Source organism: Curcuma longa, chromosome 8, assembly GCF_044706935.1.
Source record: "Curcuma longa cultivar G26 ecotype Majalengka, Jawa Barat chromosome 8, ITB_CL_G26_1.1, whole genome shotgun sequence".
NCBI lineage: Eukaryota > Viridiplantae > Streptophyta > Magnoliopsida > Zingiberales > Zingiberaceae > Curcuma > Curcuma longa.
Window position 1 is genome coordinate 10542840 of NC_133868.1, and position 16325 is coordinate 10559164.

At 33.1% G+C, this 16325-nt stretch overlaps 1 protein-coding gene across 3 annotated transcripts; it reads left to right on the forward strand.

The window, feature by feature from the left end:
* Positions 1-2131: 2131 nt before the first annotated feature.
* LOC141833271 (S-adenosylmethionine carrier 1, chloroplastic/mitochondrial-like) lies at positions 2132-12407 on the forward strand. 3 transcript variants are annotated; one of them, XM_074720672.1, is made up of 12 exons: positions 2132-2220; positions 4368-4459; positions 5730-5812; positions 6996-7072; positions 7446-7536; positions 8362-8415; positions 8486-8581; positions 8733-8822; positions 10275-10326; positions 11419-11480; positions 11560-11640; positions 12084-12407. In XM_074720672.1, the coding sequence occupies exons 2-12, from the start codon at positions 4420-4422 to the stop codon at positions 12228-12230; spliced, it is 873 nt and encodes a 290-aa protein (XP_074576773.1). In that variant the 5' UTR covers positions 2132-2220; positions 4368-4419; the 3' UTR covers positions 12231-12407. The 3 variants fall into 3 exon arrangements, with proteins under 3 accessions (XP_074576773.1, XP_074576772.1, XP_074576771.1); XM_074720671.1 differs by having other exon boundaries at positions 2138-2228; XM_074720670.1 differs by lacking the exon at positions 2132-2220 and adding an exon at positions 2533-2595.
* Positions 12408-16325: the final 3918 nt, after the last annotated feature.

Consider the following 16325-nt stretch of genomic DNA (forward strand, 5'->3'; position numbering starts at 1 on the left):
TTTTCCTCGCACGACAAAGTCGCGACGAGCGTGATTTAAACACCACGTGCCATCCGTCGGAGGACAACAGAGGAACCTCACTGCGCACTGCCCGCCAGAGGAGAACCGAGGAATCCTACTGTGTGCCATTCACCGGAGGAGAATCGAGGAATCCTACTGTAAGTCGTCCACCAGAGGAGAACAGAGGAACCCGTGTGCGTAGCCACTGTAGCTTCTCAATCGCGTGAGAGCTTCTTCCCCACGTGAGAATCGCGAGAGATCAAAAAAGAGCGTCGCCGGCGCATGGGAGAGACGCACACTAAAACCCTAGCTGTGGTCGCCCTTTTCCAAAATCGTGTTTTCTCCTCCTTCACGCTTCTTCTTCTTCCCGATGGCGCGACGTAGACCTCTCTTCTCCTGGGTGCGGCGATCGTTCCCGAGCGCTGCCCTATCCTCGCGAGCGCTGCTGGCCTTCCGTCGGTCACAACGAGAGAGGCTTCTTCTGGCCACCGTCCCGAGCTTCCCGAACGTGCTAACAAGCCGCCTCTCCTGATGGGAGATTTTGTCCAGATCAGAAACCTGATTGAGCGGCGCCACCTCCCTTCTCCCTTCTACGACCGGCGACTTGTGAAACCGTCGGACCTTGCTTTCCAACAACTAGAGCTTATTTTTCGGGATCAACGAATTTGTGACAATGTCGGATCCGATCATGTTGTTGGGTTTTTGGTGGACACCAACTGCCAGAGCAAACCTCCCATGGTAGCCGACTTGTGAAGCCGTCGAAGCTGATTTGTGAAGCTGTCGGAGCCTTGGATATGCTGCCGGAATATCGAAATCGCTACCGGGTATTTGTCGAGTTTACGGTTAGGATTTACTGCCGGAAGTTAGTTCACTGACAAAGTATCGAAGTTGTTGTTGGAGCATCGGAGCGTCGGGTTGCTATTGTGATTCGTTACCAGAAGCTTGTGAAGTTTCCAGAGAACATTCCATCAATGTCGGAAAGGGTTTTCGACCATTTGCCCCAAATTGGCAGTCAAAGGTTGACCACCAAAATATATGTCGGGAATACGATTGCCGGTGATAGTTAGAAAATCCTGGAAAACAATCGCAACAAGCGTCGTTGCGTGTTTTTTGAAATTAAAATTTTCTCTCGAATCGATTGTTATCAATCGTCGGCTAGTACCGAAGATGGTGACGCGACTCATGGTTTGAGAAACCGTCCAGACAAGAGCTTGACTTGGATCACTAGTAGAGTAGGAATTTCGACAAGCGTCGCTCGATTGATGCCATTTTCGTTGAGCATCATACACCAAGTACGTATAAAATATTTATTATTTTAAAAATTTTAATTTCAATCATGTCTTGTGCCTGTTGTATTTGCATGCATGTGTTGTCGAGTGTTGTAATAATTAAATTTAATTATTATTTTATTTTTATTGCGTACGATTATGATATGTATAAACACATATAATACACCGGATCGATCTCAACCGTTTAATTGTACAATTATGATTCAACGAGGTTGAGTTATGAACATGACAACCAAAATTGTTTAACTCATGACTCAGGAGGTCAGTTAGAGTTTGAAGAAGGTATATTAAAATTGATTTTTTATAACTTTGATGATATTGTTTAATTGATTTGATATCTATTTTTAGGATTAATTTATTTGAAAATTTAGATATAAAATAATTTGATTAATTTAATTTTCCCATAAAATTAGTAATTAGTAATCAGTAAGGAGAAAAGCAGTCCACTCGGAAGAGAAACCAAAGCCACGATCGGAAAAAAAAACACACACAAAAAAGGTACGCTTTTAATTTCTGTTCGGTAAGGCCCGTCTATTTTCATCGACCACCACCCGCGGCCAGCATTCCTGCCGGCGACGGAGGCGCCTGCGTCGAGAGGGGACGGGGAAGCCGGGCGTCGGAGGATGGCTGCGGCGGTGGAGACATCGTTTGTCGCACCAGTCGATTCGGTCGGCCGCGATCGGCAGTGTCGATAGCACCGTCGCGTCGGGTCGGCTGAGCGGTGTGGAAGCCTGGTGGCGGAGGCGCCATAGGCGTCCCGTTGTGTTGTCCCAGCAGCGGTAGGACGGATGTGAGCCACGCGCGTGCTTGCGCCGTGACTGCCAGCCGATGGCCTTCGTACGGCCAAGCGTCGAGCAGTCACCAGAGACGCTCGCGCTCGACCATAGAGCTAGCAGCTTGGGAGAAACCACGGCGGCGGCGTCGGATCGTGGTAGAGAAGTAAAGTTTAATTAGGGTTTCCTACAGTTTTTTGGAGGGCTGGTAGTAAATTTAGGATTTAGTTATTATTGCTTTGATTGATAAGGAGAAACAAAATAAAAGCTAGGATTCAATTAAAAACAGCCGATGGAATTAAATTGTTAGATTTTAATTAAATGAATCCATTTGATTTAAAACTTAAGAATTTTAGTCTGATCGATTAAGGTCCGGGCCAAATTTTTTTAGTTAAACACAGTTTTAATAAATCAAATCAGTTTGTTTTGGATTGTAAGTTTTTTAATCAAGCTGATCATTTTTTTTTCTCAGGACTAAATTCTGATTAAATTACTCAATCAATTATTGATTTAGGATTTGATCCATTGCAAATGTAAGTTTTAATCAAGACAATTTGATTAATTTCGAACTTAGTATTTGAAATTAATCAATCAGTTACCGAATCAAAATATATTGATTAATTGATCATATCTTGCATTGTTTTATATTCTGCATTATGACACTTGTTTGAAGTCAATATGACAATTAATGTCAGCAATTTTGCACTCCGTACCTCATGTTTATTTGTAAGCAATTATTGCTAATTTTGTGTAATATTTTATTACTGATGTAAAATTGGCATATTTAACTTTGTCAACCACTATTTGAATAGTTTTGTGTATATGTAACTAATCATTAATTGTTGGCATAAGATTAATTGATATGTCAATTTTAGAATCAATGTCAAATTTATATTTGGACATGTAATTAAAATTGATAGAGAATTTATAATCCTAATCATGCATGAAATAGATTATAAATTCTAATATACATAAAATTCTCACATCAATCATGGGCATTGCTTAAAAAAATATTCTATAATTGTAATTTATTATGAGTGCCTTGCTGCCAAAGTGGCACATATATGATAAAACTTAATAATAGTTGTATTTTTTTGAGAATGTGTTATAATATTATGTTCTATATCATAAGATATAATTTATCTACCCAAAGGAGATTTATTATGTATTACAATCTAGGACAACGTATCAGACATTGCTTTGAATATTTTAATGTGGATAATTTCATTTGACCTAAGGGGATATATTATCTAAATTAATTAGATTCATGGTCTTTCTCATGAGAAAGATGCTTATTGCATGTGATAATCGGAGGATTATAATGATGTGTTGAGGCTCTTGGTTCTCCAATTTAGTAAACCACAAACTCCCAAACTTAAATCGTTAACAGTGCTCTTATACCAATAATATATATATATCCTTGTTGATGATTTAAGTTTGGGAGTTTGTGATTTACTGTATTTCAGTCAGTAAAGATGCATCGTATATATATAAGGTGAACGACCCATAATTCATTCAATATGAAGTGCATCATAAATATCGGGTCATGACAAATTATATATTCACATATTTTAGTATAATATGTTCTATTACTATTTTAAAAATATCAATATGTTAGTGATTAAATTATTATTTATTATAAAATCATTATAATATGAGCTTGTATCATAAAAATATTTAAACCATTATTTTTGGTTTCAAATTAATATATACATATATTACAATGTTTATATTACAATTATTTGTTAGAAATGTTTATGTAATATGAGTTTATATCATAAAAATATTAAAAGTATTAAAAAATATTAATTTTGGGTTCATGCTAGCATATACTTATCTATTACTATGTTTATAGTACAATTACTTGTTAAAAATAAGTACTAATCTAATATTTTTAAAGTTTTCATAACATCCAAAAATATTGTTTGTTTAATAGAAATCTTTATTATTTTAATCTATTGTAATAATTAAATTAATCAGAACAATATTATTTAATTATTTAAATATTATTTCTAGTGTTTATCCGTATGCTATTAAGTAATTTCTGTTTCAAAAAAGTTGTTTATTTAATAGAATTCATTATATTTTAATATACTAGTTTATGTTTTGTGTTCCATGCTATTTACATGCTCAGTAGAGAACAACACGTACTTTTTTAAGATCAGGACGAATATTATTAGGAGAGCCAAATTTTGTGATAAGTCAACTTGGTTCTGTCCACCTTATTATTATTTTTACTATGAATACCTTTTCCTCATTTTTTTCTATCTTAGCAAGACATTTGGTGTTTTTTTAATGTACACAGGAGTAAATTGTCGTACTCTTCAATAGACCAAGGAAGCCATTTGTTTCAATCGATGAGGGTGGAACCATTTAACCCTTTGCAGGTGGTATGGGGTAATTTCCATGTCTTAACTTGAGCATACCATTTGATCTAGTCAGCACATTGGCAACATTTTACATGGATTATCGGCAAGTTTTAAAGTTGTAGCCGATGGTTCACTGAGATATGTACTGAAAATAGCTTAAGAGTTTGACTTTCCCAAATGATTTCTTCAATATTTATTTACAAATTACAAATATAGTATGATTTGAGCTTCTAGTTTGGTTGGTTTGGTCCTAGCATTTCTGTATAATTTGTTTGTTCTTCCTCATGCTTATCTTCCTAATGAAAATTTTGGATCCCTATTTTTCATGTGCCCATGTGTTCCTCTGATGCCTACCTTGATGCATGCACATATGAATCAATTTACGCATATGTTATTTATTTGTAGAAAAATAGATCCAAATTTACATGTATTTTAGGCACACACAGATATAATACATTATAACGAGCAGAAGAGAGTCATGTATGAAAACATTCATATGCACACATCCATATGGAGCTGACCTAGTATTTGATCACGAGGTTTTATACCTCGAACTATAAAAAAATTATAAGGTGTAATTGTTCATAAATAATCTTTTCCAACATTTTCATCTCAACCTCCTCATCTTAGTTGACGTATTGGGGATGAGGGCAGCCAAGTACAGTCTCATTATTCTAAACTACAAAGGTTGAGGGTTGATTGGTAGTTACGAAAAAAATCGTAAGCATGCCTTCATATGGAGCTGACCTAGTATTTCATCATGAGGTTTTATATCTCAAGCTTAAATCGCTGAAATAATTTTTAAGGTGTAATTGTTCGCAAATACAAATATTTTATCATTTATCTTTTGATTAATCCAATATTTTCATCCCAACCTCCTCATCTTAGTTGACATAATTGGAATGAGGTTAGCAAAGTGCAGTGTCATTATCCTAAACAAGGGTTGAGAGTTGATTGGTAAAAAATAAACTTGACTTGCAGAGAGGATACTTGCCTTTATTCTTGAGTTGCAAGTTTAACCATTGGAAAACTACTTTAATTGTCTCAAAAGCGTCATGGGCACACCAGCCAACATATCTTCATACTTTTAGTTCTTGATAAAGTTCAATACGCATAGATCCTGGTTTTGCAGGATTCAATTTTAGTTGAGTTGACAACAAGGCTTTCTTTCCACTTGATTGTGATATAAGTTTGCACTAAATTCTTTTCCTTGATTTTTCTCTGAAAACAAAACTTGTACATTTCTTTTGCAAGCATATAGATTGATATGTTTTCGTGTTTCTATTTCTTATCTTCAGATGGTGCCATAGCAGGAGCAGCTGCTGGTGGTGTTGTGGAAGCAGTTTTATATCCTATAGATACAATAAAGACCAGGCTTCAGGCAGGTTAATCATGTAGAAAACAGTACTCTATTGCTTATGATATAATGTTCATATTTCCAGAGCTTGATGTATCATCATCAAGTTGTGTTTGTATAGAAGGCTATGTCGCTATATCAGTAGTAATATTGAGATTAATTAAATAGTTTTTTATTACATGGACCAATGATTTTTATAGCTTTCTTCTATCCCTTACACATTTTACTCTAATAGGTAATAGGTTCAACTGTTCTATGTAATTTATTGGTCATTGAACATGTTCATACCATCTCTATTTTCTCCCATTCTATCATCAATTGGATTTATACCTAATTGCTCTTGAATGTTAATGTTTTTTTTTCCTTTCGACCAAGTTCACACACAACAGCATTCTCATCCATCTTAGCATTCTCATTTTTATTTGGCTAACTTTTTTGCTCTCGTTTCTTCCTAACAAATCAACACTCCCGTCCATAGATCCATAAAGTTGAGTCTAGCCAGTCTACATAATTTATCTTATCATGATGCTTTCAAACACAATATCATAGTTTCTATTATATCTCAAAATTTAGTAGGTGAGTAATCCCTGCTTGGATAATTTTAGACAAGTTGTTTTAGTCACTTAGGCAGCTTAAACTTTCAAAGACTGTTCCAACTTCTCTGGAAATTTACTTAGCAGATATACATTTCTAGCAATGCTCAAGCTTTTCAAGCAAAAGATTGTTCGGTTTTGTCTTAAATGTGACCTAGTGACTTTTTTTTTTTATATAAAAAGGAATAACCTACTGACTCGTCTAGTTAGGGGTGACAATTTGTGTCATATTGTGTTAATCGTGTCATTAATGTGTTGTATCATTCATCAATAAAAAATTTTATGTAATAAAGAAAATGATATTTTTAATTTTTTTATAGGTGTAAGATTAATTAAGCCTTTAAAGAATTAAGTTATGCATCATAAAGTGTTTTAATGATTTTAAAATGACTTATCGTCATAAACAGATCAGTTTGTCTCAATTCATTCATGTCATGCCACTTTCAAATTTCGTGTCGGGTTGGGTTGTGTTAGTAGGTCATGTGTAATATCTTCATCTGTAACTCTAGTTGTAAGATGCCCTTTTCAAGTATAATCTTGTTTGGATTTGTATAATTATTTGTAATATTTACTTCAGAGTCCTGAAGAGTCTTTCCTCTTTGTCTTCTTTTTAGGCTGCTCATGGGGGGAGCAGAATCCATTGGAAAGACCTGTATTCTGGAGTTGCTTGCAACCTTGCAGGGGTCTTGCCGTGAGTTACTATTCTGTCTATATAGTTCATTGCTGGTCTAAATATTCAACTTATAATTATCTGGTTTTTGATTTGATAATCTAGTGATGTAATATATGCTTGAAAGTGCTTTTACTAATCATTATGTTTACTTATGTCAAACTTTCATCATTCCATGCATGTTGTCTTATGCATTACATAGCTAATTCACAGCTATACTTTTATGGATAACACAGTTGCATGGTGGGCAATCCCGAATAAATCTCTTTGTAGCCTATTATACTTCTATCTGTCATTTTCTTTGGCACCAGCGGAAGATCTTTCTTGCATTTACCATGATTCCTTTTTGTCAAAAAAGGCAATTTTTGAATTATTTACATGTTTGATTACACAGGGCCTCTGCCATTTTTGTGGGCATATATGAACCTACCAAACAAAAGTTACTGGAATTATTTCCAGAGAATCTTAGTGCTTTTGCTCATCTGGTAAGTTAGTTGCAGTTTTTAGATAATTTTGCAGTTTATGATGGTCAAAAACTCAATATATCTGAAAGGTTGAACAAAGGAGCAGTGAATGTTGTATGGGTTATATTGTATGTCAGAAACCTGTTCCAAAGGTACATGTTAGTGGATAGCCACCCAATAAAACTATTAATTCGTAACGAGCTCTATTTATATTTGAAGAAAAAACATGTTTGCAAACTACGGCTTTCATCATGAAGCATGAAGCATATTTGAATGTGTATTTCATGAAGTAATTGTGGTTAGTGTTGATATGAAATTGTGGCATGTATAGTCTGTGTTTATTTTTTGAATTGTTTTCCCAATTTTCCTTTTCCAAGGAAAAAAAAAATCAGAATCAGCAATGAAAATAGAAGTAGAAAAATGTTTATCGCTGCCTTTTTGACTAATATATGAAAAAAAAATCATACAAAGAGCAATTGCTCTTCCCAAGCAATAGCAAAAACAATAAATTTTCTTTTCTCATTTTGATGGCATTTATTTTCTTGGAAAATATTGAACACATTTCCAAAAACAGTTTACCCTTTGTTGATAAAGAAAATATACACCTTTAGGCATTTTCTTTTTTTTAGGAAGGCCCTTTGATATTCTTCTTTATCCTTTTTCTCTCAATTTAATGAGCATTATTAGTTTATTAATCTTTTGGTTGATTTTACATTGTGTTTCTAGCGTATTTGAACTATCTTGTAGAAAATTCACTATCTAATTTTTGTTTTTGTTTCCTTATCTGGAAACCTTATGTTATTTGAAACAAAATTCTTATGAAATTTAAAAAGAGAATTCATTTAGACTGCAGGTGCTATTGGAGGAGCTGTTTCTTCGTTTATTCGTGTTCCAACAGAGGTGAGGATATGCCTTTCTGAAATCCTTTTTTTTTCTTTTCTTAAGTTCAAGTGACTGTTGCTTTTTCTAGGTAGTTAAACAAAGGATTCAGACTGGACATTTCACCTCTGCTCCCAATGCTATCCGTCTTATTGTTGCTAAAGAAGGGTTTAGAGGTCTTTATGCTGTATGTTGCTTTTAGTTTATTCTGAAGTTTTCCAGTGCTTATGCTTGAATACAATTGCAGTTCCGTGATGCTCAATTTTATGTACAACTTCTAGTTGTGTATTATCTTAATGATGCTTATGTTGTTAACCTTGCTCTCATTTTCTTCACAGGGATATAGTTCATTTCTATTACGAGATTTACCCTTTGATGCACTCCAATTTTGCATATATGAGCAGCTTCGAATTGGATATAAGATCGCAGTAAGTTCTCAAAGAACTTCTTAATGGTGAATGCCATGATTAAACTTGGTTAGTAGTGGAATGTTTAGTGGATTACTTGATACCACACTAGCTTTGGTTGAATTATGCCGACAATCTGTGGCTGTTCTACCAAGATCACAGTGAAAATATACCCAAGTTGCCATGCATACCTCCTTAGGCCTGATGCACACTGTTTTAGTTTTTTTTTTTTTTAATCCTTCTCTTTTGTTCTTTCATAAATGGTAGAACCTGTTCTCTGCTGATAGGCTTCTGGATACTTTGTTTGGGTTTTACAATTAGCATTGAATCATGAGTCAAATTAAGGATTTGATCTAAAGTATCAAACGTTTCTAGCAGTCCTCAATAAATATTGCAATGAGCATCAGATGGTGACCTTCACCTAAAATGGTAGGTTTTTTTGAACATTTTTAATTGTTTTGTGGTCTCTATCTGTCATGTCAGCAAAATTCTGGGTGTCCCATGCTCCCATGTCTAAATGCTGATCTTATCGTGCTACTTGTTAGTTTGTGCTGCATATGATGGGCTACTTTGTGCTTTTGTATGCGTGTCTGCTGTTTATGTTATGCCCCGTCACAACCTAACAAGAATCACTTGATGCACAAACCTTATTGTTTATAGATTCAGCACTGTTTGCCAGGACTTCAACTTAGTCATTGCAAGGACAGCCAAGTCCCATCATTTGCAACTCGTATACTGAAAGGTATTACCATAAAACACAATCTATTAGGATCGGTCTCACATCTCAGGGAAGTGAGTATGTGAGCAATATATTTATCCTTCGATACACATCATAAACGAATAATTAGTGAGAAACACTTATCAAGACTGGATTGGTTAGCACTTAGAAGCATTTTCAAATTTATGGTCTTTGTGAAATATGTTTTTGCTAGCATGGATTGAGATACCTGGATTCTAATATTGTTGTTATTTTTGACTATTGTGAAGAATTTAGTCTGAAATGATACTTTATCCTGAAGGTTTCTTGTTAGACATGAAAAAGAACTCCTTCACCAAAAAAACGGAATTACATAAATTGAGGCTTAAGCCCCACATAATGAAATACAAGCATGGGGGAAAGAGTGATTCTGTTCATATCCAAGTGCTTTAAGCATTCTTCATAACTGGTGGCCTCATATAGTGAAATACAGCATGTGGGAAAGGAGGATGCTATTTTTCTACATAAATGGTTGGGTTGGCTTGGTAAAACATAATTCAGTCTGATCGGTGTCAAGTTTGATTTTGTAGACTATAGCTATCTTGCACAAGGTTTGGGTCTGGCAGATTTAGGAATGCCTGGGATTGAATGTATCTATTTTGTGACTCCTAAAATCAAGTGCTCTTGGAGAAACTTTAGGTATAAGAACAATAATACTAATTTCCAGAAAGACAAAAATACTAACTGATTCTCTATTGCTTTCCTCAATCATACAGGCAAGGAGGGACTTAAATGATTCAGAGAATGCTTTAGTTGGTGCTTTTGCTGGTAATCTCAAGTCCTGTTGGTGCTTTCTGTGCCTATTAGTTCTTGAACATATAATTCCTATCATATGTATTTCTGTAAGTGAAAGTTCTGTGCCATTTATCTATCGAGAAGCCAAACATTTGATTGTCCCTTGAACATATATTATAACTGCTTTTTTCACAAGGGTCATTTACTCAGTTCCTATATATCTAGCATTCTGCAAAAGTTTTTTTTCCTCCCTCCAATGTTGTGAGATAGACAGCTTACTTTGCAGCGAGTGATCATGAATATTGTTTCTCTTAAATGCCAGGCATTTACAGATTTGGGAATGTGTTCCTTGTTACGAGTGGAGTCAACTCTAGATCGCTGAGAGTTTGCCTATCTTGGGTGCTATCCTGCGTGATATATGCTCATGGTCACTTTTTAATAATTAAATTTCTCTTTCCAGTGAACAGCTAATTGTGACATTTGAACAAATTATTCACCGTAGAATCTCTTTATGCATTTGTGAGTCTACCTTATGCATTTGTAATATCCGTTTAAATTATCGATCATCTTCCAGATATACTAGGATTGTCAATCCAAACAACGATGTAGAGGTTGCTCGGTTCATTAAATCCTATATAATTTCTGGAATTGTAGAGGGATATTACATAACTGCATATGGTTCAACATTCTAGGCCATGCTTAGGCATTCAACTTTGCCACGAATTATGTTATTTATTTTTGTTCCTTCGCACATACTGTCTACCACCTAAAAAAATAATTGTACCACTGTGCGGGTGGTATTTAGCAAAAACGTTTTACCAAACTATCATTTTATACTTTTATTTTTAAGTTAAGATACATTTTGACTTTTGAATGTGATAGAATCAAATATAAACTGTCAATATACAATTATATTAGAAAACTTGAAGTTTCTAATAAACTACTTTTATAATTGCAATCTTTTACAAGGGAATTTTAGTCCATGATCATTGCCCCTGACTGATTTTAGATGCTTGCAGAAAGCATGCAATTTTTGTAGAATCCGCCTTCTGTTTTACTATATAACACTTCATCCCTACTAAATTGCTTCTGGTATTTTTTTTATTGAATGTTTTCTTACTTCAGGTGCAATAACTGGAGCTATAACTACACCTCTTGACGTCATGAAGACTAGATTGATGGTTCAGGTAACATCTTTTTGTTTCATAACTTGTTCATGAAATTCAAGAACGGGACTGTATACATTCGTCTTGAGTTGTATTGCAGGGTTCAGTAAACCAATATAATGGGATACTTAACTGTGCTCAAACAATTTTTAGGGAAGAAGGCCCAGCAGCTTTCTTAAAGGTCTTTTTTGCTTTTGCTTTACTCCATTTATGATTCCGCATATTCCACAGTTTGTCGATAATGCCTTGTGCATCGAGAAGCACTGATTCTTGGTCTGTCATATAGTCTTACATGTTAATTATTGCCTTAGATTTATCCTCCTGAGAGATTTTGATATATAATCTATAGAACTGTTTCTGGGGTATCATTGGTAGTGAAGAACAAGGGCAAACAGAAAGTAGTTAGCTGACATGAAGGTATCTAGCTTTGCCTTTTAGATAATAAAATAGCTTTAAAAATATTGATTAAGATGTATTGCAATGTTTAAGGAGGATCAATGGATCAGTCGAGGTGAAATTTACAACGATACTAAAAGATATCGGCCAACTCCCAAATACTTCTGAACAAAAACTTTAATGACTGATCATGCTAAACCTGTAACGAGCTTTGTTTGTTCTTCGCAGGGTATTGGTCCGAGAGTACTATGGATTGGGATCGGTGGCTCGATATTCTTTGGTGTTCTAGAGAGAACCAAACTGATGCTTTCCCAGAAGCGTTTTGATCAGGACCTGAAATCTTGTCAGTCTGCTGTCATCAATACCAGGAGGTGAAAGTTATTTCTGGTTTCTCTTTCTCGGAAGTGATCAATAAGCCGTCTTCATTTGCCAATGGTAATTTATTTAGTTAGCTAAGTAGCATTTTGACTTATCTATATCTTTTTAAGGATTTAATGTTATTGTTAGGCTTTGTTCTCTATTTTCATTTTATTATGCAAGAGAATTCTCTTCCACCTCATTCGTTTCTGTGATCTGAGTGTGTAATCGCATGGATGCATTTGAATTAATTGCATCAATTTATGAATGCTACCATTCATCTTAGACACAATGAATTAAGTAATTCGTAGAATTTAGATATATTTTTTTGAGAAAGTGATTATAGAGTAAGTTTTGATGAGCAATAATCTATAATTTTGAAGGGTATCAGACTATAAATCTGATTAATTATTTGCTATTAAATTTATTTTAATAACTATTTTAAATAATATACAACTATTACAGTATATAAAAGGACGTCTCAAATAATCAAAATCATCAAAAGAGTGTTTTTTTAATTAAAAATTAAAAGGGTTATTATAACAGTTATGATTATTTTATACTATTATACCTGATGAAGTTATTTTGATTGTTGTTATAATATATAACAGTTAATAAAATATTATTGAAGCGTTATTGTAATTATTTAGTAGTTTTTATGTATTATAGTAATTATAAGTTAAGTGTTATAATTGTTTTTTAAATGATTTTAATTAATTTAAAATAATTTGATAGATTTTAAATAATTTTGATTAAATTGGTAAAAAATATTTTAATATAATAGTATTTAGAATTTATGATTTAGAGATGAAGGATTTAATTATAATTGTTTTAAAATAATTTTGATAAAATTTAAATAATTTTGATCAATTTGATAAAGAGTATTATAATATAATAGTGATTTATCTATAATAATTTTAATTAAAGTAAAATTGTTATTTTTTTATGTTAGTAACTTTTATGTATTGTATTAGTTACAATAGCTACATAATTGTAGTTAAATTTTAAATTTTAAATATTATTATATCAAAATATTTTTTACTAATCTAATAAAAATTATTTAAATTTTAATAAAATTATTTTAAAATAGTCATAGTAGGTATTTAGTAGTTTTTATATGTTGTAGTAATTATAAAGTAGTTTCTATATATTATAACAATACTTATAAAATTCTATACACTGTAATAATTATAGAAATAGTTAGTTATCAAATAGTTTTTATATATTATAAGTTAATTTAGTTGTTAGAAATAAGTAACAATATTGTAATAATTATTTGGTAATTGCTATGTGCAGTAGCTACTATAATAACTTTGGATAAGTAGTATTACGAGGATAAAACATAATGGAGTGCTCTTGTTTTCTTTTTTAAAAAAGTTATCCTCTGATGATTTGTATAAATTGAGGCGTCTTTTTTATTTTTGTCCTATTAATAATGCACATTAGACAACCAGAAGAACAAGCAGCTGTTTTAATCGAATTGGTTTTTTTTTTTTTGTTATCAACATTTGATTTTTTTGTCGTCGAATTTTATAAAAATCATGACATCAAACTAAAAATTATTCATGATTAAATTCATACGGACGCACGTGAACCTACGTGGCAGTGTCGGCCACGCGATGTCGTCTTCCAAATCGATGCCGCTAGAAACTTCTGGAAACCATTTTTGAACCATTAATTAAAATACTCTTGTCGTTTGCTTAATAATCTACTAGAAATATTTCATTAAAAATATTCTTATTATTGGTCACTAATCTTGATTAATTCGTGACTCGGGAAGGTTTTAACGGTGCAATGGAAAGAAGAATAAAGTGATGAATTGCCATCAAATTAATTAACACAATTGAGTGGGTTAGTGCTTTAATTAAACGCAAATTACCCAATTAGGACTAGAGATTAGCTGTTAGTGCGCCGTCCTTCTCGACATAATTAATTTGTAGTGCGCTGGTAAAATACTCTTTGCGTGTTACTTTAGGGTTGACTAATTCTCTAACATGTGCTTTGACTTTTGTTAGTGGCGGTGCTTTGACTTTTGTCAGTGGCTTTGCTTTTGATCAACATACTACAAATGGCCGTCAAAGTTGGTCGGTCAATTAAATTAATTAGTCGTTTGATTAAGGCAGTATTGCGCTTTGACTTCATAAGAGATATTTTAACAACTCATAAAAAAAAAAGTCAATGAGTTTAGACCGGTTTAATTTTTAGGCAAAAATAAAAAAAATTGTTATTATTTTTATTATTATTAAAACAGTTTTACTAATTTTGGACAAAAATATTACAAATTAAAGTATTTTTTTTCTTAGTCAAAATTATTAAGTATGGACTAACTGTTATATTAAAGTATTAATTTTTAACTTAGTCAAATTGACTTCAATATCGTTATAGTGACTTTGTTTAAAGCTGATATATTGTTTAACAATTTTGATCAAGATTGTTGTAAGCAATTTTGGTTGAATTGTTTTATTAGTTTTTGTTGAAATTACTATAACAATAATGTGGAATAATAATATTTTAAATGAAAAATAAAAATAGAGTATTGTTTTTTAAAAAGTGTGTCTTTTCTTAAAAAAGGGGTTGGCCTTTTAACTACAATTTTTGCCCTTCATTGGGGCGCCATTTAACTGGGTTCTATGTTTGACATGATAATAAATCGTTGATTGAGATGGTTATTGTGACTCTTAGGATATAATTGAGATGGTTATCATCTTTGGGGCATAGTTGAGTTGGTTACGATGAAGTAGACTTATAAAAGAAGATAAGGATTCGAATCTCGATTTACCTCCTCACAGATAGTCGTAAGGCCGCTGTGTGGGATCGTTGGAGTGGCGAATTCTACCTTTTGTAAAAGAGTTGGTTAATATGAGACATATTTATTGCAGTGGACAAGGATCGAATTTCAACGAAGCCGAGGTAATGCCCTCTCTATAGTGGTCAACTGTAACTTCGCGCTTTATTTTCTCACATATGATCGTGAGAGCGACCGTGTGGAACCACTAGAGTAGTAGATTTCACATTTTTAATGAAGAGTTAATTATTATGTCTCGATTTATTTACTTATATATAATCGTGAAATTGATCATATAGAACCGTTGGATGTCAAATTTTATTTTTTACTAAAAAAAATTAATTATTATAGATAAAAAGCAAATCTTACGAAATCCGTCGGATTCCCCCTCTACGGCAGAGTAAAACCTACACACTTCGATTAAAAAAAAAAACCTCATGCATGCATGTGATCGTTTTGTGGGTCCCACGAAAGCAAAAAGACAAGCGAGTCACTTGACTGTAAGGCAAATATATTACTTGAACAAGATCGCGCCACGTCGCCGCGATCGACAAAGCAACCTTCCTGCTCCACTACTTAAATAAGGCTGCTCCCGCCCACAGCCACGTGTCCGTGTCACACCCGAAAATATCTAATCTCAACGGGTCAACCGGTCATCATTGGAATGCTTTAATCCTTTTCTTCGATTCAATCAAATCAAATTAAGTTAAAAAAAATCAAATTGTAATTAAATTATAATTATTTGTTTAATTAAGCGTTTGCCCTGAGTTTGCATTTAACCATCATAATTTTAATTGTATTCTTAAAAGCTATAATTCTAAATTAAAATGACATATAAAATTCTCACATAAATGTTATAAATATTAACATATTCAAAACAGAATAATCATAAATATATATTTTATCATAATGTTTTAAGTACACTTGATTTACAAGCAATCAAACTTAAACTCAACCCAAATTTTATACAAGTTTATATTAATAATTAGTTATTTCTAAAATTAATTGATCAGTGAGTGTAAATTCTACTTTGCTCCTAAAGTTTTTAAATTCTATTTTATATTATTACCATACTATTTTAGAAAAGTACTTTTACCTATGTAATTTTGAAAACAAATTTTCAAAAAGGTTGATAATATCTTAAATGAATCAAATTTAAACTAAGCTAAAATTAAACCGCAGCGTAATTATATTTGATTCAGTTATCTTATTAAATACTAACATATTGATTTGGCTATCAAACAAGTAGAGCTCGACACGTCGACACGTTTGGAAAATTTACCGCGCTCCGACAACCTTCCGATTACGTAAAGCACCGCCGCCCCTTG